The 22067-nt window shown below is 49.9% G+C and overlaps 9 protein-coding genes across 9 annotated transcripts; 4 read left to right on the plus strand and 5 right to left on the minus strand.

Moving 5' to 3' along the window:
- Positions 1-468: 468 nt before the first annotated feature.
- N7503_005567 (EF-hand superfamily Ca2+-modulated protein) lies at positions 469-1240 on the plus strand (the record flags this gene model as incomplete). Its single annotated transcript, XM_057065114.1, has 3 exons — positions 469-471; positions 546-754; positions 874-1240. 3 exons carry the CDS (start codon positions 469-471, stop codon positions 1238-1240), a joined length of 579 nt encoding a protein of 192 aa, XP_056922857.1.
- Positions 1241-1619: 379 nt separating this feature from the next.
- On the minus strand, positions 1620-3846 carry N7503_005568 (putative RNA annealing protein Yra1). Its single transcript, XM_057065115.1, has 6 exons — positions 3585-3846; positions 3503-3532; positions 2334-2498; positions 2204-2277; positions 1891-2146; positions 1620-1837 (listed from the first exon to the last, which is right to left on the minus strand). The coding sequence occupies exons 1-6, from the start codon at positions 3795-3797 to the stop codon at positions 1835-1837; spliced, it is 741 nt and encodes a 246-aa protein (XP_056922858.1). The 5' UTR covers positions 3798-3846; the 3' UTR covers positions 1620-1834.
- Positions 3847-4504: 658 nt separating this feature from the next.
- On the minus strand, positions 4505-5259 carry N7503_005569 (ESCRT-III subunit protein VPS24; the record flags this gene model as incomplete). The annotated part of the gene is made up of 2 exons (XM_057065116.1): positions 4505-5140; positions 5212-5259. The coding sequence occupies 2 exons, from the start codon at positions 5257-5259 to the stop codon at positions 4505-4507; spliced, it is 684 nt and encodes a 227-aa protein (XP_056922859.1).
- A 542-nt stretch (positions 5260-5801) lies between these two features.
- wos2 (Hsp90 cochaperone SBA1) lies at positions 5802-6811 on the plus strand (the record flags this gene model as incomplete). Its single annotated transcript, XM_057065117.1, has 4 exons — positions 5802-5823; positions 6031-6356; positions 6412-6681; positions 6755-6811. The coding sequence occupies 4 exons, from the start codon at positions 5802-5804 to the stop codon at positions 6809-6811; spliced, it is 675 nt and encodes a 224-aa protein (XP_056922860.1).
- Positions 6812-7727: 916 nt separating this feature from the next.
- Positions 7728-9010, plus strand: N7503_005571 (translation machinery-associated protein TMA46; the record flags this gene model as incomplete). The annotated part of the gene is made up of 4 exons (XM_057065118.1): positions 7728-7784; positions 7862-7879; positions 7984-8534; positions 8599-9010. 4 exons carry the CDS (start codon positions 7728-7730, stop codon positions 9008-9010), a joined length of 1038 nt encoding a protein of 345 aa, XP_056922861.1.
- A 659-nt stretch (positions 9011-9669) lies between these two features.
- N7503_005572 (FAD-dependent oxidoreductase) lies at positions 9670-10855 on the minus strand (the record flags this gene model as incomplete). Its single annotated transcript, XM_057065119.1, has 3 exons — positions 9670-10100; positions 10173-10759; positions 10824-10855. The coding sequence occupies 3 exons, from the start codon at positions 10853-10855 to the stop codon at positions 9670-9672; spliced, it is 1050 nt and encodes a 349-aa protein (XP_056922862.1).
- Positions 10856-13295: 2440 nt separating this feature from the next.
- On the plus strand, positions 13296-18553 carry N7503_005573 (uncharacterized protein; the record flags this gene model as incomplete). Its single annotated transcript, XM_057065120.1, has 3 exons — positions 13296-13807; positions 13869-14177; positions 14239-18553. The coding sequence occupies 3 exons, from the start codon at positions 13296-13298 to the stop codon at positions 18551-18553; spliced, it is 5136 nt and encodes a 1711-aa protein (XP_056922863.1).
- A 527-nt stretch (positions 18554-19080) lies between these two features.
- N7503_005574 (putative endo-1,3(4)-beta-glucanase) lies at positions 19081-20271 on the minus strand (the record flags this gene model as incomplete). Its single annotated transcript, XM_057065121.1, has 1 exon — positions 19081-20271. One exon carries the CDS (start codon positions 20269-20271, stop codon positions 19081-19083), a length of 1191 nt encoding a protein of 396 aa, XP_056922864.1.
- Positions 20272-20704: 433 nt separating this feature from the next.
- Positions 20705-21623, minus strand: N7503_005575 (oxidoreductase, short chain dehydrogenase/reductase family; the record flags this gene model as incomplete). Its single annotated transcript, XM_057065122.1, has 4 exons — positions 20705-20794; positions 20846-21146; positions 21230-21525; positions 21576-21623. The coding sequence occupies 4 exons, from the start codon at positions 21621-21623 to the stop codon at positions 20705-20707; spliced, it is 735 nt and encodes a 244-aa protein (XP_056922865.1).
- Between the last annotated feature and the right edge of the window lie 444 nt (positions 21624-22067).

Raw genomic sequence — 22067 nt, forward strand, 5'->3', positions numbered from 1 at the left:
AGTGGATATTTTGATATTCTATACGGTCTCCGTTTGAACCGGTTCGTAGATATATATACCTTTCATGCTTTGCTGTGCAGCAACAGAGTGAGTTGTGAAAAGTACCCCAAACCGGCAAAAAAGAAACGTATCCAGACGGATTCGAACACAGACAAGCACATCTTCGAAATAGCCTCACACCTCAACGAAGCTCCAGCAAAGAAAAAAAAAACTGGTAGCTTCTCTTTGATTGAGCGTGTCATCCTTAGTGCAGGGGCCATGCTAATCTTCTCTGTATATTTTCATTTGACCAAATGTCCCGAAGGACACTATAATTACTTGGAAGTGAGATATATCCGCCCTTTTTCTGCCACCGCCGGATGACTCCACTCTGGGCGCCGGCGCATCACATTCCACTTCCTGTAGTCACCTTTACAGCTAAATTCCCTCAACATTAATACCCGAGAGCTCCCTCTCTTGCCTTGTGACATGGTAAGCCTTTTACTCTCACCCACCTGGCAGTGCATATCAAGCGACCTCTGAGACTGACCCACGCCTCACTATAGCCTCCCCAGAGGCGTGGAGCTGCTGCCGGCTCCTCCTCGGCAGGTCCCAAACGTGCGCGCCCCTCCAAACTTGCAAAAGAGAACAATATCAGTGCAGAGGAAGAGAATGAAATCAAGGAGGTCTTTCACCTTTTCGCCGATAAGCACGAGGATTTCCCTGCAGAAAAGGAGGGTGTCATTCCACGAGAAGATGTGCGCAAAGCACTGGTGTATGTAAAACCCCAAAGCCTATACATATCCCGGGGCCCCTCCAATAAAGTCCCTCGCCAAACTCCCCCGTCTTTCTTACTCATAATTTACATATACTCACTACTATACTATTCAATAGAGCTCTCGGCCTCCCTCCAGAAGACTCAACCGAATTCTCCGAGATCCTCTCTGCCCTCGACCCAACCGGCACAGGCTACATTCCATACAGCCCGTTCGTCTCCGTTGCCGCTGCAAAATTGCGCTCGCGCGATGACGATGCTATGGCTGAGGAGGTAGATCATGCGTACCAGCTCTTCACGCGCGGCACAGACGGGCCGATATCCATCAACCACCTGCGGCGCATTGCGCGCGAGCTAAAGGAGGACTCTGTGGATGATGACCTGCTAAGAGATATGATCGCTGAGGCAAATGGGGGTGCGGGCTTGAGTGCGGGTGTTACGTTGGAGCAGTTTCATGATGTCATGATGCGCGCGGGGGTTTTCTAAAGTATGTCCTCTAAATAGGAGTTTTAAGGAGGGGAGCGCCTGTACATTTGTTTGATTTGGATTGATCTACTGTTTTCGACGGATATAACATTTTGTTTGGCGTTTGTTGTGCCATGGGCCCTGTGGCGTTAATAGTTGCATAGCGCGGAGAATAAACGGGGGTTTCGAGATGAACATGATGCCTTTGTCTAGGTCATATATCGAAGCAATCGGTGCCTAACTTTCATGGTTCGGCCTAACTTTCATGGTTCGGCCTAACTTTCATGGTTCGAAATGCTTAAGAGCTATCAAAGAATCATGATCGGTTTGAATGTTCTTTGTTTGATTGTAGATACATGCCACCCTCTTACCCATTCGTCTGCCGCGATAAAGAATTAAGTCCCATAACAAGAAGAAAAATCCCAGATAAAACAAATGCGGAAAGACGAAAGCAAAAAAAAAAAATAAGAAACAGGTAAGAAAGAAGGGGGAGAACGGCAGAAGATATGGCCCGCGCATCAACTATCAAGTCCCCCAAGAGAAAAAGCCAGGATCCCATATCATGCCTGATAAGGGACAGCAAAAGACGTTATGTGCGATGCGTTGTCAAGACATTCACTAATGGATCGTCAGTACATATCATCAAAGAGTCAAGATACGCAATCACTCACCGAAATCTCGGCCATACCGAGGTCCTCACCACCGTTGGCCTGCGGAGCAGCGCCGTTGACGGGGGCACTGTTGCCAGCAGGGGCACTCTCACCACCAGCAAAGTAGTCAACCATCTCGGCATCGAGCTCCTCGATGCTCTTGGGCTTCCCACGGCCGGGGTTGCGGCCGCGACCACCACGACCACGGGTAGCAGTAGTCTTGGGGTTAGCCGCCTTGTTAGCAGTGGCGGGCTTGGGCTTGGACTTTTGCTTCTGGCTATCTAAGAGTTAGTGCCTGGAAATTGCGTGTAGTTGGACATAAGAAGGCACTCACGCAGCAATGCGCTCGTTGAGGGGCTTAGGGGCGGGGACCACAGGCGCGTGGGAGGCATCGTAGACAACCTCGATCTGTTCACATTTGTTAATAATTGGAAAAAGCTAGATCGCCAGTAACTCTTGCTAACCTTCATGGCACGACCGTCGACAAGGAGCCCATTAAGCTCCTTAGCAGCCTTGGCAGCAGTGTCGGCTTTGGCGAAGATGATCGAAGCAATGCCGCGGCTGGTTCCGTTTTGGTTGTAGGTAAGCATCACCCGCTTAACGGGACCTGCAGACTTGTTGAAGTATTCCTAAAGCGTAGAGAGGCGATCAGTATTTCGTCTGATTGTTTCAGATGCATCAATGGCGATCGAGTGTCGAAGGCAAACAACGGCGACAACGTGAACAATCCAACGGTGAGAGCATCAGCGAGCACACGGCTGTGGTCCATTGACCAAGCCCAATCCCAAATTTCCCAAGACTCAGTTTCCACTCCGTACCACATGCAAATTCACCAATTTATACATGATACCGTTGTCCACCGTGCTTCATATAAAACCTATCCCACACATCCACATATTTCTTTCAAAAGCGTTCCCAAGTTCAAAAAATCATCAATCGAGTGCGACTAGCTTGAACGACAGGTTTGTACTCCTAAAGCGCCCTTGTACACGCATTCCCACGCCCACTGCGTAACACTAGCTGGAGGTTTGTCATATGTTCTCGTGATAGTTCTCCAAGTGACAAACCTGGTAGCCCATTGGAGATAACTACCGTGTCTTCAGATAACTGTAATGGGATTCACCCCATGTGGCAGTAAGAGCCCCGATCGGAAACTCATGAAGAAAAGCCGGTTAACAGGTGTGAAGCCCTCGTCGCCAAAAGGAAAATCCGTTTGTTTACCGGTGCGCTCGCTGATGTCCCTCTGAAGCTAACAACGTAAAGTAGGAAAAAAGTGAAGCGGGACTTCGAAAAACGGGTCAGGATGGATTCTTTCGATCTCCTATCCTTGGCACAGTCCTCAGAATTCGCAAGGCGGGCAGATCACCTTGCAAAAAGCATTGACATGGAAGACATAGCTCCTTGACAGAGTACTGGACAGTGCTCAACTTCCCGCTTCATGCGATGCCAGCCAAAGAATGCGCAGAAGTATTTGGGAAGGAGCAACCTGTCTGTGCCAGACAAACGGCGACAACCACCATGGGGAATATAGGAGTGGCAGGTCGGAACACGAGTCGACGTTGGTTGCACCTCGAAGCGTTTGAAAGCAAAGATGGCGATCACAGCCAAGGCGAAGGCCTCTGGATCAACATACCTTGATATTGCCCTCAGTCACATCGGCAGGCTGGACAAGTTAGTCTATGGATGCAAAAGGGCAAATCAGGATTTGAGCATACCAGTCCGCTAACGATGATCTTGCTAGAAGCAGTTGGAGCAGCAGGAGTAGGGTGGACAGCCTTTGCGCCCTGCTTGGTGGCCTTGGCAGACTTCTTCACACCTCCAACGGAGGGCTTAGCTGCTGTAGCAGCACGGCGGTTGCCGCGACGGCGAGCGGTTTGACGGCGGTTGCCGACAAGGTCGTCAAGAGATTTATCCAGGTTGGCGGACATGATGAAGAGTTGCGAGAAGAGATGGGAAAAGCTGGCGATTCGGGTTTCCTTGGTTGCAAGAAGAACGCGTCGATGACAAATGCGCTCAAAATTTGAGAGCGACCTTGTGAGAGAAGATCGGCAGGGAGTTTAGTTGGCACTTGATAGGGGGGGATTCTCTCCGAGAAGGAAGGAAAAACCAGATCAGTGAGGGCAGAGGGTGAATGAGAGACCAGGAGGGTTGGAGGGAAAGGGAGTCAATGGGGCGCGGCACGCTAGTCTATTCTTGGAAAGTCGGGCACCCCGAGTGGTGGTGTTTGCCATGTTTGCAGCGAGGCTGATATCATGCATTTTAAAAGGTAGGCAGTCACTTTGTGAAGCCATTATGATGTGGAACAAAATACAATGATACCAGTGGGCAATATTGAGCTCCCTGGATGGTGATGCTGGACATATGGTATCTATTCCGGAGGAAAGATAGTGGCCTAATCTTATGTTACTAGCAAAGTAGAGTTGAAGATGTACCGCAATACAGTAATAGGACGAAACAGCAGTGAGATCTCATTCATTCTATGTAGGTCCAGCCTGCATACACAGATCATGGAATCATGCCCAAAACTCCTCCCAAAAATAAACAAAGACAACCAGAGACTATAGCAGTGGGGGCGAGGCGCTTTGAAAGAATGAGACATTGAAGTAAAAGAGAAGGGGGTAATGCTAGTGAAAGATCAACTCTTCAATGCTTCCAGGCGATCGCGCATTTGTTCGAGTGTCGCCTCCTGGTCCTCGAATTCGGGCTCGGCAACAGGGGCCTCCTCGACTGGGGACTCGGGTTTGGCCGGGGCTTGAGAAAGTTTGCTCTGCAGAATCTCCTGCAAAATCTTGTCTACCTCTTCGTCGGCCTCAAGGTCCTCCGATTCCAGCATATCATCAATAGGCATGGCATCGTCCACCATTTCTTCGATTATTCCAGCCTTGACCAACTCCGTAGAGAGCTGATGCATCGTAGATTGCAGCTCCGGCATTCGTACCAATGTATTCACATCTTTCATGATCGCTGTTGACTTCTGTAGACTGCCTTGAATCTTGCGAACAGAAAAGGCCTCGTTAACCTGCATCCCAACGCTTTGTAGCTGTGCTCGACTTGTGTTTAAGCGTGAGGTTTGTTTCCGAATTCGCACCAGCTCCCGGGCAAAGGTCTTGGTTTCGCTATTAGCCTGTTTGGCTTGCGATGGGTTTCGTTGAGCTCGCTTGGAGGAATTAATGATATACATCCGGGTCTTGTTATCAAGGGCTTTGAGCTGAGAAAGGTCCCGATCGAGTTGCCGAGTATTTGCGCGGATGAGGGCATTGCATTTTCTCATCTAACAATCTATCAGTCAGCGGATGAAACCGAATGCGGTGTTACCTGACGGCTAATAAGTGTCCTGCCTACCTGAGCTTGGGGGTCAGGCCCAAAGAAGACCGCTTTTAAGGTCTCCATAATGGTATTGGTATTGTCGCTAAGACAATTCAGTAAACCACAGAAGTATGAGCCGTCTCGCTGGTCTGTTTCCCGAATCGTAAATTCAACGTGTTGAGCAATGTGGGATGAGTGGAGGGCCCAGGCGCATATTCTGCAGGGAATGGCGGAACAGCGGGAGCTCTGGAGCAGTATGAGCACCAAGAACGAGGCAGAGTCCTTCAAAAGGAATGCTCGAGCCTTGTGTATGTCTTATCGGGATTGCGATGCCTGGGGCAACTTGTTGGAGGGGGCAGGAAGGGCTTAGTCAGAAAACCTGTGACGTCCCCAAATTCATACTTTCGCCTGAAAGACAAGGCTTGAACTAGGCAACAAACCAAGCAAACAGCCGCCGACCGTGCTTCCAGTACATTCTAGCATTAGGTGAAGTGAATGCGGTACATGCTTTCAAAGAGAGCTTCTCCTTCTTCCCACTACACTCACCATTTCATCTCTTTAAGGACTCACTTCCCCTTTTATAATCTTGAATCATCTTCGGATTATCATTCATTCATCCATCCACTATGCCTATCGCACAGCCCGAAGGTAAGTTGAGACAGCTCTCAACTTCCCCGCTCTGCTCCAAACACTCGGACCTGCACATTTTGCAAAGACAACCGCTATGACGTTAATCTAGTCCCTGAAAATTCAGTGGGGCGCGGCTTCTTGCAATTCTGTTCGGGTCGATTGTTGGAGATTTTTAAATGAGAAGGAAAAAAAAAAGGCTGACCTAGAAATTGTGTGGTTTTTCAGTTACCTGGGCTCAGCGCTCATCCGCCGATGATGCCGAGCGCAACTACCTCTACGTGAGCATCAAGGCCGCCGAGGTCCCTAAGGAGAAGGCCGAGTTCAAGCTCACCCCCACCACCGTCTCCTTCACTGGTGATTCCCGCAAGGGTGTCACATACCAGGCCGAGCTGGAGTTCTACGCCGAGATCGACCCCGAGAACAGCAAGGTCAACCACACCGACCGTGGAGTTGAGATGGTGCTGCGCAAGAAGGAGCTTAAGGAGGAGTTCTGGCCCCGTCTCCTGAAGGAGAGCAAGAAGGTTCACTACCTGAAGACCGACTTTGACAAGGTATGCAATTTCCGTGGAGTTTTGTGCTTGAAATGGTGAACTGACCCGATTCCAGTGGGTCGATGAGGATGAGCAGGACGAGGCCCCCGAGGATGACTATGCCAACAACTTCGGTGGCTTTGGTGGTGAGGGCGGCGGCGAGGGCGGTGGCCTGAGCAACATTGACTTCTCCAAGCTCGGCGGCATGGGCGGCATGGGCGGCGAGGGTGGCATGCCCGACCTGAGTGCCTTGACTGGTGGCGCTGGTGGCATGCCCGACCTTAGTGCTCTGGGTGGTGCTGGTGGTTTCCCTGGCGCCCAGGGTGGTGAGGACGAGGAGGACGATGTGAGTAACTTTGGTCTTCGGGCTTCTATCCTCTCTAAACAATATGTACATTGTGCTAACCATGAGGCTACAGGATGAGCTTCCCGAGCTTGAGGAGGAGAAGTCCTCCAAGATCCAGGAGGTTTCTTAAATATATCATCAGGATAGCTGCCTTCGGAATATCTATCACGACCAGAAATGAAAAATACGGGTTCATTCAGGCGACTGCGGGATGGTTTGCCGGATACTTCTTTTTTCCTTTGACTGCTTTGGATTTCTCTTGTCTGTAGAGCAACTTGGCCCAGCTGAACTGTCGAATTGGTTACCTCCCAGTCTGGGTAGTTCATCATCTTCAGGGATCCATGTAGCGGCGATAAAAATTGGGAAAACACGACTAGATGCAGCCTGCTCATGAAGAATCCTTTGCTATAAACATCATAATCAAAATCAAAATCAGATATTATATTGAAAGTAATGTAGGGAAGGCAGATCACTCTAGTGCTTCACTTTAGCTATTCAAGGAAGAGAAAATAATGTCTGCTATCCCCGTAGGAGAGATGTTTCCACTACGGTGTGCAATATGATGTGTGGGAGGAGAATTGGGGCTATGACGCAAATGGTTTCCTCCGGTCGGATTTGGCCAATTCACCACGCATGAGCGTATAAAGTAAAGAAGAAATTTATGAAAAGAGACATCAGAGACCATAGTTTCTTGATTTTTTTCTTCTAAATCATCAAGCTCATGCTATACTGAAACTTGCAGAGGGTTGCGTGGAATTCAACCCTTGGGATATACTTGAAGGGCCCGCGCGGTCATTGGCCAGTCACAGATTGTGCCGCCACACTTCTCACCCCTCGAATTTGTGGAGGGCTCTCTCTCTCTCTCTTCAATCTCAGCTCACAGCATACCCTGCCTTGACTTCCCTACTTTGGGCCTTTCCCTGTCTTTATTTTGGGTTGCATCAGCGTTATTTAGATCTCGAACAGCGACTCGCGCGACCGGGCGCATCTTTTTTTTTTTTTTTTTCCTTTCCCTACACGGCCTCACACGAGAGCAATCCGTCAAGATGGCGCCCAAAAAGGCCGACCAGCCTAAGAAGAAGACGAAGACTGTCGATGACAAGGTTCGTATCGTACTATGTGACCTACATGAATTTTTACAGAGACGAAAAATGGCCACTAATGCTTGAACCCTTCATAGACCTTCGGCATGAAAAATGTACGTCACCGGAAAAAATCCGCACGCCCGCCTACATGCTCCAAATGCCCTCGACTACACCAAAACCTCCTTTAAAGCATAACTGACTAACACAACACCAACAGAAAAAAGGAGGAGCCGCCAAGAGACAAATCACCCAGTTGAACGCGCAAGCCGCATCCAACAAGAACCCCGAAGAGAAGAAACGAGCCGCTGAGAAGGCCCAGCGTGAGCTCGAAAAGAAGGCTGCCGAGGCAGCTAAGAAGGAGGCTGCAGAGCTCTTCAAGCCCGTCCAAGTACAGAAAGTTCCATTCGGTGTCGACCCGAAGACTGTTCTGTGCCAATTCCACAAGAAGGGTGGTTGTGAGAAGGGTCGCAAGTGCAAGTTCAGTCATGACTTGAACATTGAGCGCAAGGCGGCCAAGAAGGATCTGTACACCGATTCGCGTGATGCCGAGGAAGGCGAGGAAGACACTAAGAAGGCTGATACTATGGATCAGTGGGACGAGGAGAAGTTGCGCAGTGTCGTGCTGAGCAAACATGGAAACCCACGGACGACTACCGACAAGGTCTGCAAATTCTTTATTGAGGCTGTGGAGAACCAGAAGTATGGTTGGTTCTGGGTTTGTCCGAATGGTGGTGATAAGTGCATGTACAAGCACAGCTTGCCTCCAGGGTATGTGCAACTTTCCCTTATAATCTTCTTGCCTTTTTGTTCTTTGTACTAATTATCGCAAAAGATTCGTCCTTAAGACTAAGGAGCAGAAGGCGGCGGAGAAGGCCCTGATGGACAAGTCACCGCTGAACACCCTCACTCTGGAAGACTGGCTGGAGTCTGAGCGCCATCTGTTGACCGGAAAACTGACACCGGTCACACCGGAGACCTTCGCCAAGTGGAAGACTGAGCGTCTGAGCAAGAAGGCCGCCGAGGAGCAAGCACAGAAGGCCAAGGAGGCAACCGGTCGCTCACTGTTCGAGGCTGGTGACTGGAAGGATGACGGCAGCAGTGATGAAGAGTCGGATGACGATGATGATGGCTTCAATTTGGATGCGCTGCGCGAAGAAACTGAGAAAATACGCGAGCAGAAGGAAGAGGAACGGATGGGCAAGCTTAATGGGATCCCTGGTATTGAAGTACCAACTGCGGGCTGAGCCCCCTCATCTCCTCGCGAGACCAGTTTCGTGAGTCCTTGAGAAGGGACCGATCCCTACCGGATTCCGCAGACCGACCATACCCAGGCCGGTCCTGTCGGCCCACGGGGATCGGATCTCCATGACGAGTGATCGCTACAATCGCCAAGTGTTCGGCGTTGTGTCATGATGCACCGAAATCTTGCGTTGTATGGCCTCGTGATGTCACTCGAGGCTCACCCAGTCACCTTTTCCCATTATATCCTCTCTAAACCATATCTTGTCTAGTAGAGGGGCATGGCGGGTGGATGGTAACGAGGGCAGAGGGTCTTGAGAAGATCCTGTGTCTTATGTGACGGAAGATCCAACGACTGATATCTTGTTATGACAGCTTGCTTGGTAGCAAAAAGTCCGTTTATTCCCAGTATCGCATGATTTCCAAGCTGAGGACAACGATTCCCACTGGTATATATAGCTTTGTCGAGGTTCTCGATGTTTAAACCCCACTGGCCTACAAGGTCCTCTTAAGCTTCCAATGTTGATCTCCTCGACGATGGGACAAGATACGGGCCTTGTACATCTATGCCCTTTCCATGGCCGCCAAAACGTAGACAATTTGTTCATATTATATCATGGGACCCAGATAGTTAGCCCAAGTGATAAGGATGTTACTCAACAGGCTACAAAGTTGCCTTCTCTCGCAAAATCCCCTTCTCCAGCATCAATGCTACAGTATCCTCGGCGACACCTCGCGAGAGCTCAAAGCCACGTCCACCAGCACCATATGCATGAACGATTCGTTTGCCTTCCCCGAGCTCCTCGACTTCAATTCGCATCCCGCCTTCTCGAGCAGGTCGCCGTCCGACTATATCACGAACCACGTCAAACTGGCCACCACTTTCCGGTTGGAAAGGGAACCACTTTTTTGCGTTGTCAAGAAGTCTTGCTCGGGTCTCCATGGACGGATTGGGGTCCCAGTTATGAGGCTCCTTCGTCCCACCAATGATTGTCCCACCGTCCAATGGACGTGGGATGCAAAATGACCAGGACCCATCTTCATTTTGGCGGGTGATAGTCGCTGACACAGGATTGCGAACAAGACAGGTTTGACCTGTACGTCAATAGAGAGCTTCATATTAGCCCCAACCGCCAGAAAATCTAGTCTTCGAGAAAGGGATCATACCTCTGATAATGAATGATTTCGGATCCTCGAAGCCAACCCCAGAACAATTTACCACAGCACTCACATTCGAAGCCAAAGAGAATGCTTCCTTTATATTCGCAAGATTATATTGCCTCGTGTCCCCACCTTTCAGGACAAACTTGCGTAGCATATGTGCACAATAAACCGGAGAATTGATAACATAAGATGTATACTGAACACCCCATTTCACGCTTTTGGGCATCTCGTCACTCGTCAGATGACGGAACCCATCGAGGTGCTCATAAACATTCAGCACGCTTTGCGCATCCAAGTACTCATTCGGCGGAGCTTCGAGGTGCTCAACGCCTTCAATGAATTTGACGCCCGCACCTGGTTCATCAGCGGCGACTCGCTTCATGAACTCGTAAGTTCGCTGTGCCTGACCTGCTTCACGGAGCGCCTGTGGCGAGGACCCCGGGACGGGCCGATAATGCGCTCCGGCCCATGGGGAGGCATAGTTAACGGATGTATCTGATGGGAAGTCCCTGGCCACTAAGAGCACAGACTGTACGGGACTCAGTGATTGTTGGATACATAATGCGGTCGAAAGACCTATCACGCCGGCCCTGAGATATCGTTAGTCGGGTCATACTGAAATTGCCAGGCTGTATTGGGTTAACTTTTTTTTACCCTATAATGACAATGGTCTCGGGATCGGACATTGTTGAATTAAACTATAGCACGAGCATAGTCTTTGAATTGGAAGCGCGAACAGGTTGTAGTTGACGAGGTTAATGTCAAATATATTAGCGAACATGTTGGTTAGGTTGATTTCAATACGTGAAGTGAGTCAATGTCCGAGGATGAGATAAGCCCCCGCACGCCAGATACGAGATCGCAGCCCGGGGATGGCCTCATGGCCATCACAAGCGCAAAAGAATCACCAGATCGATCCTGAAAGGTTAATGAGTGAATGGGAAAGGATATGAAATTTATGAGGCTTGATATAAGGTGTATCTCGTGATAAAAAACTAGGATCTATAAGATTATATCATAAAAGTGCTGGGTGCATACCGAGCGTCTATTGATCAACATATCCGCGGATCGCCTTTTCAACGAGGAACCAGTTCCCGCAACTCTTACCAATTCGAGGAAAGTAAAAATGGGATTGATCACCGGATCGTGCAAAGCAGTCTCCCGACCTCGTTCCAAGTTCGATTGCAAAAGTCTCCAAGTGTGCCTTGTCCCTCTCCCCGATACCACTCCGCAGAGGCCCAAGCTCCTCTGAGAACGCACAATATAGTGTGCCTGATGTGCAGCAAGCAGCACCCCGACTTGAAGCACACGGTCACATCACATAAGCCAGGGGCCTGCACTTGATTTGCATGAAGAAACAGAAAAGCAAACCCATCGAAATGATCGTCGTATATAATCTCCCCCCAAACCCTTATGAAACTTCGGGGCGGAAAAGATAGAGCGAGAGGAATCTTCGTAAGGTATTTCAGTGCTTCCATAGGCTGCCTCGAGGACCCTCAAGAGTCACGTTCCATAGCCTTTTCCCACCTCCTTATGAGATATGAAAGGTCATTGGTTGAGTAGAGTTGCTGTAGGCGCCGAGGGATCAGCAGTGATGAGATGTGATTGGTGGATGGAACGTGACGAAAGGTGCAGCTTGTCAACTAACTGCACGGATCTCTTCTATCACACTGGATTTTCACATTTTCTTGTCTCAGAAAATCAGAAAAGAGGAAAAGAGGAAAAGAGGAAAAGAGGAAAATAAATCAATTAATGTTTTCTGGGATTCTTGACTCGACTTGGGTAAATTCTCACGTTTCGCAACGGGACGCTGCATTCCAATAGTATCTTTCCCCGTTCTCTATCCGCCACACCATATAGCCACTGGGAAGTTCTCGGATCATTAGCCCATTAGACTCAACGGCTGTCAATTTCGTCACCAATTTCGTGCAGCTCCTTTAGGCCACGGGCCCTTTAGAATAATTGGATCGACTCCACGCGCTTTCTCTGATATCGTAGGACCCACTTCCTTACCTAGGGAAACCAGAGATGCTTTATGGTTCCCGCCTGTGATTCGGGAGCTTCCTGCATTGATCTAAACCCGTAACTTCTTCTACCTCGTTTCTGCATGCTCGTTGGTGCAGTCCCACCGACCTAGAGCCACGCACCCCAGCCACCGGAAAGGCTCGATCTCACCGTCTCCGCTAATGATGTGATACTTCTGGCAGTCTCCATCTTTTCGGGCAATGGTGGATTCTCGGTGTCTCCCAGGCGGCCCAGTTGTATGGTTAGTCGTGAAATGAAGCGCCCTGTGTCGTGCCCCGGCGCCAACCCCGATTGCTCCATGGCTCGATGACTCCAAGATTCTGATCGGCTACCGGCGCCCCCTCTGCTTCCTTTTGGACGAATTCTGAGCTTTCTGTCCTACCGGAGTAAGCGCATCCCCAATCTGGGCTCCACGACCAGGGTGGTGCCAGATTTTATATGCGTATATAGTATAGATATACACCCCTGCTGCTACCCATCTCCACCCCACGTCCTGTCACAAACTTAAGCCCTTCCACGCTAATGGAATGTGATGAACGTGGCAATCAAAATTCCTTCTGAATCCCTGTTCCCTTTCCTATCCTCCCCCGTGCATTCAAATTACGCCAATCTTCGCCTGGTCGCATATCACCCACAGCTCGCTTCGAACGCTCCCTTATTACGGCCCAGGTCATCGCGAACAGCCTAGCTTCCTGCAATCCTTTCGCCTTGTCCGGCACTAAGATCCGTTTCCCCAAAGTTTCCAAATGCCTGGCGGTATTCGCGCATTTTCCCCTTTGCCTTGGACGGTCTAGGGTCGTGGCCGATTAGTAACCTCTGACCTGGTAAGAACGCAATCAGGTGAGTTTTGATCTTTCTTTTTTGATTTTTCCTCTTTCCTTTCCTTGCTTGCTTTTACAGTGTGGGTTTGTGGGGTCTTATAATCCACTCAATCCACTGGCGACCTGGAGCAACAACCTAGCTTTTGCAAAAGGTCGCTCTGGTGATTGGCGGCAATTCTGACCACTTGATTCAGAAAGCATACAATAGAACAAGATGGATAGGTTAACACGGAGTAGGAGCTTGGCGTCAGATTCACGACCCTCGAAAAGCTTCAAAGCAATGGCCCCGCAAGCACCATCAGAGCCTAAGTTTGAGCCTTGTGCGGCAACGGCGTCACTGTTTCTATATACACAGGATACCACCATTCTGTGCCTTCACCATGACACACTTGCTGTTGAACGACGGTTCACTAGCCACCAGGAAAATATTGAATTTATATCAGTGGATAATGTGAGCGAGCGTGGTGCGGGTCGACTGGTGGTCAGCTACGATGTAGGCCAGACAGCAATTGTATGGGATATTTTCACCGGCACAGAAATCGCAAGATTTGCGTCCTTCGAGCACCTGCGAGTTGCATCATGGATGCGCAACGGGAATGTCGCATTTGGTATGAGAAAGAACATGGCCTGTGTACCTGATATGATTGCTTACGTTTTTCCTACTTTAGGTAATGGCAAAGGTGAAGTTATTCTATTCGAGCCTTCCACCTCGGAACATATTTCCGCGCGAACCATCTTTGATCCCATCACTTCTCTTGCCCCGGCTATGGACTGTCGGACCTATGCGATTGGGTATGTCGATCCTGCTTATATATATCTCTTGGATTTGTTCTAATCAATTCGAACCCACCAGTTATCAAAATGGATCGATTCTTATTGCAACCCTCCTTCCTCAATTCACTATCCTCCATACCTTGACTACTTCTCGCGGACCTTCACCAATTATCTCACTCGCCTGGCATGCCTCCTCATCGAAACAGAAATCAGACATGTTGGCAACACAAGCTTCAAATGGAGATTTGAGAGTCTGGAGTGTATCAAAGCCGCCAGGGAAAGAAGCTCCCAGAGTGATTCGTGTTTTAAAACGATCTGATTCTACCTCGGCGGATCCGAAGTGGATGGGGTGGTCCAAGAATGGAAAGATTGTGCAATATCTTGAAGGGTGAGTGAAGCTGATTCTCATTCAGTTATCCAATTTTTGGTATTAATTCGTCCCGAAACAGAGAAACTTGGGCTTGGGATGTTCGAACAAAGCATGTAACTTACGAACCCATACCTACATTAGAAGGAGTGCGAGGGCTGGCAAACCATGGTGCCACTGCGACTCTATTCACCATTGGCCCGAATAACACAGTCCAGCAGTACGATGTTGACAACCCAGCAATGGTGGCCAACGTGCAACATGTTCCAGTCATTCCTCGTTCGGTCACATCCGAGAGCCAAAGATCAAAGACTATGTCTCCACGGCGCCTACAGGATCCCCCAGAGCTTCGAGAGCCACCAACTGTTCGACGAACACCTTTTGATTCAAACGGACTCGATAACCTGAGGCAGCAAAGGGCAGATCTGATTAGCCCAGCCTCGTCAAGAAGCAGAACGGAATCTGTTAGCTCTAAGGCTTCATCTGGGAAGTATAGAGCTGATGCGTTCTCGCCACCCAGTCGATCTGGACAGACGTCAACAACATTTTCAATGACATCGGCTGGCCGCGATACACCACAGCCTTCAGCCGGTTTCCCGTATGCCTCGTCGGTATCGATGTCTTCGGTCAAGAGTTCTCGGGCTGGGTCCCGATTACGGAATGAAGTGCAGATGAGCCCTGCTGAGAGGAATATTGTTGATCTTTTTCCGTTCATGCGAGCACGTTTGAACGATGTGCCGTACAAAGCGCAACCGCCTTTTGACGAAAACCATCTGACCCCGGACGATCTGCGGCAACAAATGCTTAGCGTAGTTTTTGGCTGGGAAGGGGATATTTCAGATTTGATCAGAGATGAGTGGAGTCGCCATGCACCAGGAAGTCAGAGTGCAATTCTTCTGGCACAATGGCTGGGAGAGACTGACACAGATCAAATGGCTGAAATGATCAGCGCCGGACCAACGACTACTTCGGACTGGATGCTTTTGGCTTTGAGCCAAATGAGTGGACAGGCACAGGCAAACAAAGTTGGACAGAGCTTCGTGCAAAAGCTACTGGAAATTGGAGATATTCATACTGCAGCTTCCATTCTCCTTGGTCTGGGAGACAGCAATGATGCCATCGAGGTCTACGTATCGCGCAATCACTTCATGGAGGCCATTCTCATGACATGTCTTCTAATGCCATCAGACTGGCAACGCCAATCATATCTCGTGAGACGATGGGGAGAGTATGTGGTCTCCCATTCCCAGCAACAACTTGCTATTCGCTGTTTTATGTGCACCGGTGCCGAGCCTACTGAGCCGTGGACTTCGCCAGCTGCTCAGCAGGCGGCTTCTTTCGCCGAGATAATTCGAGGAAAATCGCCATTAGCCTCGCCTGATCCTATACAGTCTATGCAATCCATGCAGCCAAGTGCTCCTCCATCTAGACCGAAATCAGCATCTAACCAACGAGCTGCTGGCAAGACTCCTGCGTTAAAACTCATAACATCTTTCGACGCGCAGCCGGGCAACAATCGGTTCCGATTCCCTGGATTGAAATCCGATGACCGAACACCCACAAACGCGCCTGGTGTTACACCTATCGCCGAGTCTGCTGTAGCTGACTCGGCTTTGTCTCCAGGTGGATTAGGTTCTTGGAAGCTCAACAACATACAGAGTCTGAACCAAGCAATTGGATCCCGGACTAACACGCCTGCATTCAACCGACGCCGTCTTCCTTCCATTGGCGAGACCCCTGTAGATGTGCATCCCCCAACGTTCTCCCGGGCTCGTTCCTACAATACTGGCAGTGCCTATGGCTCGACTTCAGAGGCCGAAGAGGCCAGCGGCCAGGAGCAGAGTCAAGACGAATCCGGTGATGGATTGTTACTCTCGGCAACGAAATACACTCCAGGCCAGGATTCGATAAAGCCAAGCCCCCAGACTGCTGTTCAAGGCTCAGATAAGTTTGCATCCATCAAGGGCCTCCCATCGCCAGCAGCTGGATTCTTCGAAGCTCTCAAGGACCACTCTGATATCCGAAATGGCTCCCGTGATAGAAAGCCAGCCGGGCTTGAGATTGAACTCATTCATGCAGAGGAAGTCGCCAGCCCACGCAACCATTCTGGCTTGCTTCACAGTGCAAAGAGTACCTCAACAGTGCATAGTTACAATTCTGCCAAGAGTCCGAGTGTGAGCAGCCACAGCATCGACCAGTATATCAGCAGTCTGGACGAGGCCAACTACCACGCAAAGGGTCACCGCAGTCAGCGCTCTGGACGAGCAAGAAGAAATACCGATGACACTGGTGGCCCAAACCTGCGTGAGGCATCCCAGGAGACTCGTGGCCGCAACGAACGCCGATACATTCAGCCTGCGAAACGATCGCCTTCATCCCCAGTTCCCATGTCGCCTGATGAGCTCGCACGTTACCACATCGGGGAAACAGAAAAACGAGACGAAACACGAAAGAAGTCCCATTCACGTGCCCGAAGCAGCAGCAGGATGAGAAAGGCAGGATCACGCAATCGCCAGCGTTCTTCCAGTCGACACACTGCAAGCCGCGTCGCCCTAGAAAGATTGGATCCCTCATCCAGGGGTCGTAGTACTGACCGTCAAGGCTCTGCTGCTCGGTCGCCATCTTCGCCTTTGCCAATGTCCTTGCCAATGACTCTGCCTAGTCAGGAATCTTCTCAACATGATGGCGTAGACGATCCCCTCCGGATTGTTGTTGGGAACCGGGAGCGACTACGCTCACACCACCGAAGCGCAAGCCGTCGTCGTGGGGAAAAGGGAACTAACTCGAGACGGGAACCCTCCCCTGAGTCCAAGCACAAGGTGTCCCACAGCGTGCCCGAAGTTCGGCAACCCGTTGAGATTGAGTTCCTGCCTCAGCCTGAGGGCTTCGAGCAATTGAGCAGTAAAGCTTTTGGACAAGAGCAGACTTTGAGTACTCAAGCCTTTGGGCAGGAGGAGACTTTGAGCCCTCTCGTGTTTGGACAAGAGAGTACTTTGAGTGCTCAACCTTTTGGACAGGAGCACACTCTTAGCGCCCAAGCTTTTGGACAAGAGATGAACAACGAAACACCAAGACATGATGTTTTGGGCAATCAGATTTATGGACAAGGAGTTCAGACATTTGGACAAGAAGACACCTTGAGCAGCAAAGCCTTTGGGCAAGAAGACGTTCTGAGCAGTAAGATGTTTGGGCAAGACGTCTTCGCCCATGGACGCAGTCAAAGTAGGCCCGTTTCGGCTGCTAATGACATTCATGAGCAAGTATCTCCAACAACGCCATTTGTCACCTTGGCTGAGAAAAAGAGGAGAGAGTTAGCCGCTGCCGAACTGGAAGCCCGTAGGCTTTCTCTAGCACGCAATCCTTCTGCACCTAATATCCCCTTCCCAGGAGAATTGCAATCTGCTCGATCGCCCATGGAAAGCCCCCCTCCCTTCCATGGGAACTCTTATTTCCCGCGAGTCCCGTCACGAAATCAAATTCCCCCAGCCAAAAGATCGCCTGAATATGGCAGCAGCTCCGACTCAAGCTCATCAGGTTCAAGGCAACCCGTGGGACTGCCAGCGACGCCTCGAGCCATGAGGCACCCCAAGTATGGCGGCGGCCGAGAAGACCGACCACCTTCTGTTCCCCCCATCTCAAGCGATCACTATGGTTCCCAGGCTCTAAGTGATAACCGGTACCACAGCGAAGCGGCTGAGAGGATCGGACGGTCCATGTCAGTCCCCATGCCAGAAAACAAGGCATCCAAATACATGAACCCACCCCCAGTGCCATCTGAACTACCAATGCATCCACACTTCAACCCCAATCTTCCCCGGAGCCGCTCCAGCAGCCGTGCTCGCAACATGGGCCACCGTCGTACCAGCTCAGGAGGCTACGTCTCCGGTACCTCGCCCCAAGTTACCGTGAGCATTGAGGAGACAATTGAGAACGCAATGCAGAGAAGGCCAGCGCCGCAAGACATGATTCCTCCACCTCCTCCTCCAATTCTCCCCGAGCTACAGCACCTCAATACCCCTCCGCCTCCACCACCGTTCCCAATTACCGTGGATCCCACCTCACCCCGACAGTCCTCAGCCACTATCGACGTTGCGATCGAGAACGAAGATATGGGTCGCATGATTCCTCGAGCGATGACTGCCGCCCCAACCATCCATGTCGATGTCGGTGACTCCAAGTCCAGCAAACGTACCTCCTACGAGCATCGCCGCAACCGCAGCTCGAACGAGAGCTTCGCAACCAAATTACGCAGTCTTACGCGTATTCGAGGTACTAGCCGCAGTGTTGAGCCATGGGGCACAGCAACCGAATGGGGATCCAACGCTCTTGAGAATGACATGCCGTATGAACTGCTGCACTCGAGGGCTTATACACCCGGACCAGGCTACGGGGTCTAACGTGAGGTTGAACATTATACGAATTTTCTATATTTTTGCATTGATTTTTGCCTTTTGACGTTCGGTTTGATATCGTTGATCTTATGATTTGATGTTCTTATGTTTAGCGAACCACCGCGTCCTCCTCTCTCATATTGATTCCCCCTCTTTTCCTCTTGTTCTTATACCCTCACTTGCTATATCCCCCTTCATATGCTTTGATCTCATACCTGATCACTTGAAACAATTTGCAAGTACCCTATACGCCTAAGCCCTTTTCGTATACACATTCCTAGCATTTTCATTTCTCAATACTTCCCCTTGCCAAAACTGCAGGTTTTTATTTCGTGCTTCCCCTCGTTTACAATCTCGACAGCTGTTTTTACTAGATGGAATACTGTGTCTACAGCCATGCCTGCGAAGGCTAACAACGACGTTATGAGGCGTTATCATAGGAACTTTCAATTCAAATATCGGTATTCACATAAAAAGGGAAAATTCAGAGTAGCTGTAGTGTACAGTAGGAGATAGGGCTAGAAAATTAAGACTTATGATCCCCAGCCCCGTCGAGTGGACTCATCAGAGGCATTCCTCTCGGCCTCCATCATCCGGTCGAATTCTGCCTGAGCCTGCTCTCTCTCACGGCTCTTATCGAAGTCGTATCGGTCCTGTGCAGCAGCAGGAGCGGAGTCGGAACTAGGTTGGTTATGCGATTGACCCCATGCCTGGGGAGATTGACGCATAGGGGGCTGAGGTCTCGATGATGCGTTCTGCTGTCTGATACGGTCCCAAGAGCTCATAGGTGAACCATCGGGGTTTGTAGAACGGTATTCAGGAGCAGTCGGGCTGGCATCATCGTCGCTAGCACTGAAGAAATCGGAAGAGCGTGACTGAGAGGGCTGCGATTCATATGTGGATGGGCTATCAGAAGATGGGCCGTAGCCGTACTGCTGTTGAGACTGAGCCGGTTCAAAGCCACCCATACCAGAGTCATTACCACGAGCTTCAGACACACCAGAATCATAGTCAGATGATCCCACTTGCACCTTATTCTCAACCGACTTGCGCGCCCTGTGATAGGAATCACTCGCAAGTTGCAACTTGCGCTTGCGAATATCCTCATCCTTCGAAGCCTTCGAGTCCCGTCTCCATTCCTCCAACCGCGGATCGGAAAGAAGTCCACCCACATTGACGTACGCCGACGCCATACCCGAGAGGATTCCACCGAGCGTTCCGATGAAGAACAGTCTGAATGCAACCCTGGACGCTACGCTCATGAACTCCTGCCTCTGGGTGAGGAAGATGTGACGTAACAAGACCAAGCGCTCTTTCGCATTGACGCCGGCTGGGAAATATTTCGCTCCCCTTCTGTACATCCATGCTGCACCGATGAAAGTAGACACCGGGATACCAGCTCGACCGTAGTACATGCCCTTGGTTGTGTGTACGGTAAATGCGTCAAGTTCCTCTTGTCTGGGATTGCGGCCAGTCATGACCCATGTGCCCTCCAGTCTCTCAACGATCCTTTCTTTGGCTATGCTTTGCCAGTTTGAGTTTCCGAAAAATCCGAAGTATAGTGTGAATAGGTCAGGGCGGACGAGGAGCTCAGGTTTGATCTTGAGACCTGCGAAGTTCGGTGGGCGGAAGGTAGGGCTTGTTGTCTGTGTTGAAGGGTTGGCGGTCGAGGCATTGTCGCCTAGGTATGAGCCTGCCTGGGGCGAGGCATCGTCAATTGCCATTGTGCTTATTGATAGCCTTGAAGTGTGGGGTAAAAACAGGAACTTGGAGAAGCGAGCTTTCGGAGGTGAGCTCAAGGCCGGATGACGTTTTGGTTGCTGACTAAGCAACTACTTAGGTAATCACGAAGTATGAAAGGTCCAGGCAGTTCAAGTCCACAATGTCACGCAGAATACCTTGAATAAGGGATTGTAAGTAGTTCAGCTAGAAACTATAGTCTTTTAAGTAGATAAAATGAGGTTATAACTGCTATCAGGCAATGTACTTCTCGTATTTTATTCCGAGATCTTCAGGGCCTTCAGGTTGATACTGCTTGATACTGCCGCAATTACTTTGAAAATGGTCAAAAAAACCCTAGTGATAAATGATTTTGCATGCAATTAAACATTCTCCGTAAAGCTAGCGAGCTTTGCATATTTTAGAAGCCACTTGACACTACCATTTCTCAACGTATGGCCGGAGATCCAACTCGAAAGCAAACGTAGTTCGTGGCTGAGTATGCAAATGCCAGTACGAATCAGCAATCTAAAAACAATTAGCGACCGTAGCAAGAAAACTCAGTGGTGGGTGTCTTACAGCATCGGGATTCAGCTTGGCATCCTCATGCTCGAAGACCCATGCTTTAGTACGAGGGATATCAATAACACCATCAATAATAGCATGAGATACGTGAATGCCCTGAGGCCCAAATTCACGCGCTAGCGATTGAGCAAGCGCTCTAAGAGCAAACTTGGTTGCTGCAAAGGACGCAAAGTTGGCTGATCCTTTCACACTAGCAGTGGCACCTGTGAAAATCAGGGTTGGTGGGTGGGCGGATGAGTCTTTGGCTTTGAGGAGAAGCGGCAGAGCACGTTTGGAGAAATTGAATCCTCCCTTTCTGTTGAATGATTAGCATCAGATTATAGATGGGCATTTTGATACTGTAGACTCATAGATAGATTCGGATGGAGTGAGACATACGCCTGGCTATTAAGAGCATTCGAAAAATCATCTTCTGTCAATTCCAGAAAAGGTTTTCTCACAAGACCACCGCCAGGGTTAAAAATAGCAGCTGCCAGTGGTGAGCCTGGAAATTCCTTTTCGATCTGATCGAAGGCAGCATTGACGCTGTTGCTGTTGCTAACGTCGGTGCTAATGCCGACTGCCTGGCCACCATTCGAGGTAATCTCTTGAACAACAGGGTTGTAATTGTCAGGATTGCGGCCGAGGACGACCACATTGTAGGATTGAGCAAAACGCCTGGCGATAGATGCACCCTAGAACAATAGTTAGAGCGTGGCTATTGAGAAAGGCATTGAAGACGAACCGTGCCGGGGCCGACGCCAGCAATAACAGCAAGTGCCTTGGAAGCCATTTCAAATTGGTATTTGTAGGGAAAGGTTTGTATAGTCAGTATTGTGTTGAGGAGTCGGCATTAAATAGCCCTGGAGGAGGTTTCGGGGTTAATATCACGGTTGCTTAGAAATACGGCGGGGATGAATGATTGATCATCATGCACGCGGATGATCTCATTCCAGAGCTTTCTCTCTGGAACACAACTCAAAATAATACATTGATTATCCTATCTTCCGAGGTCACCATTATTGGTGCTGTTGATGCAATTTCAATTATGCGCATAGGATGCACCTCATAGTTAGCAGCTACACCTATGATGACTGACCAAGCCTGAACGAGAATGGCTTCGAAAATTGTATTCGGATCACAGACTTCAATATTTAGACGAGTCATCTAAATCCATAGCTAGGCCCTGTGAATAACACCCCCGTTGGTTCAACAAGTATGTATCTAGATACAGGTA

Source organism: Penicillium pulvis, assembly GCF_028828015.1.
Source record: "Penicillium pulvis strain IBT 33274 chromosome Unknown contig_23_segment0_segment0, whole genome shotgun sequence".
Taxonomy (NCBI): domain Eukaryota; kingdom Fungi; phylum Ascomycota; class Eurotiomycetes; order Eurotiales; family Aspergillaceae; genus Penicillium; species Penicillium pulvis.

Coding starts and splice junctions, on each gene's coding strand:
- N7503_005568 (XM_057065115.1), bottom strand. CDS start 3,797: ATGTCCGCCAACCTGGATAAATCTCTTGACGACCTTGTCGGCAACCGC. Junction 3,533..3,584: donor AGATCATCGTTAGCGGACTG/GTATGCTCAAAT, acceptor TAACTTGTCCAG/CCTGCCGATGTGACTGAGGG. Junction 2,499..3,502: donor TGACTGAGGGCAATATCAAG/GTATGTTGATCC, acceptor TCTACGCTTTAG/GAATACTTCAACAAGTCTGC.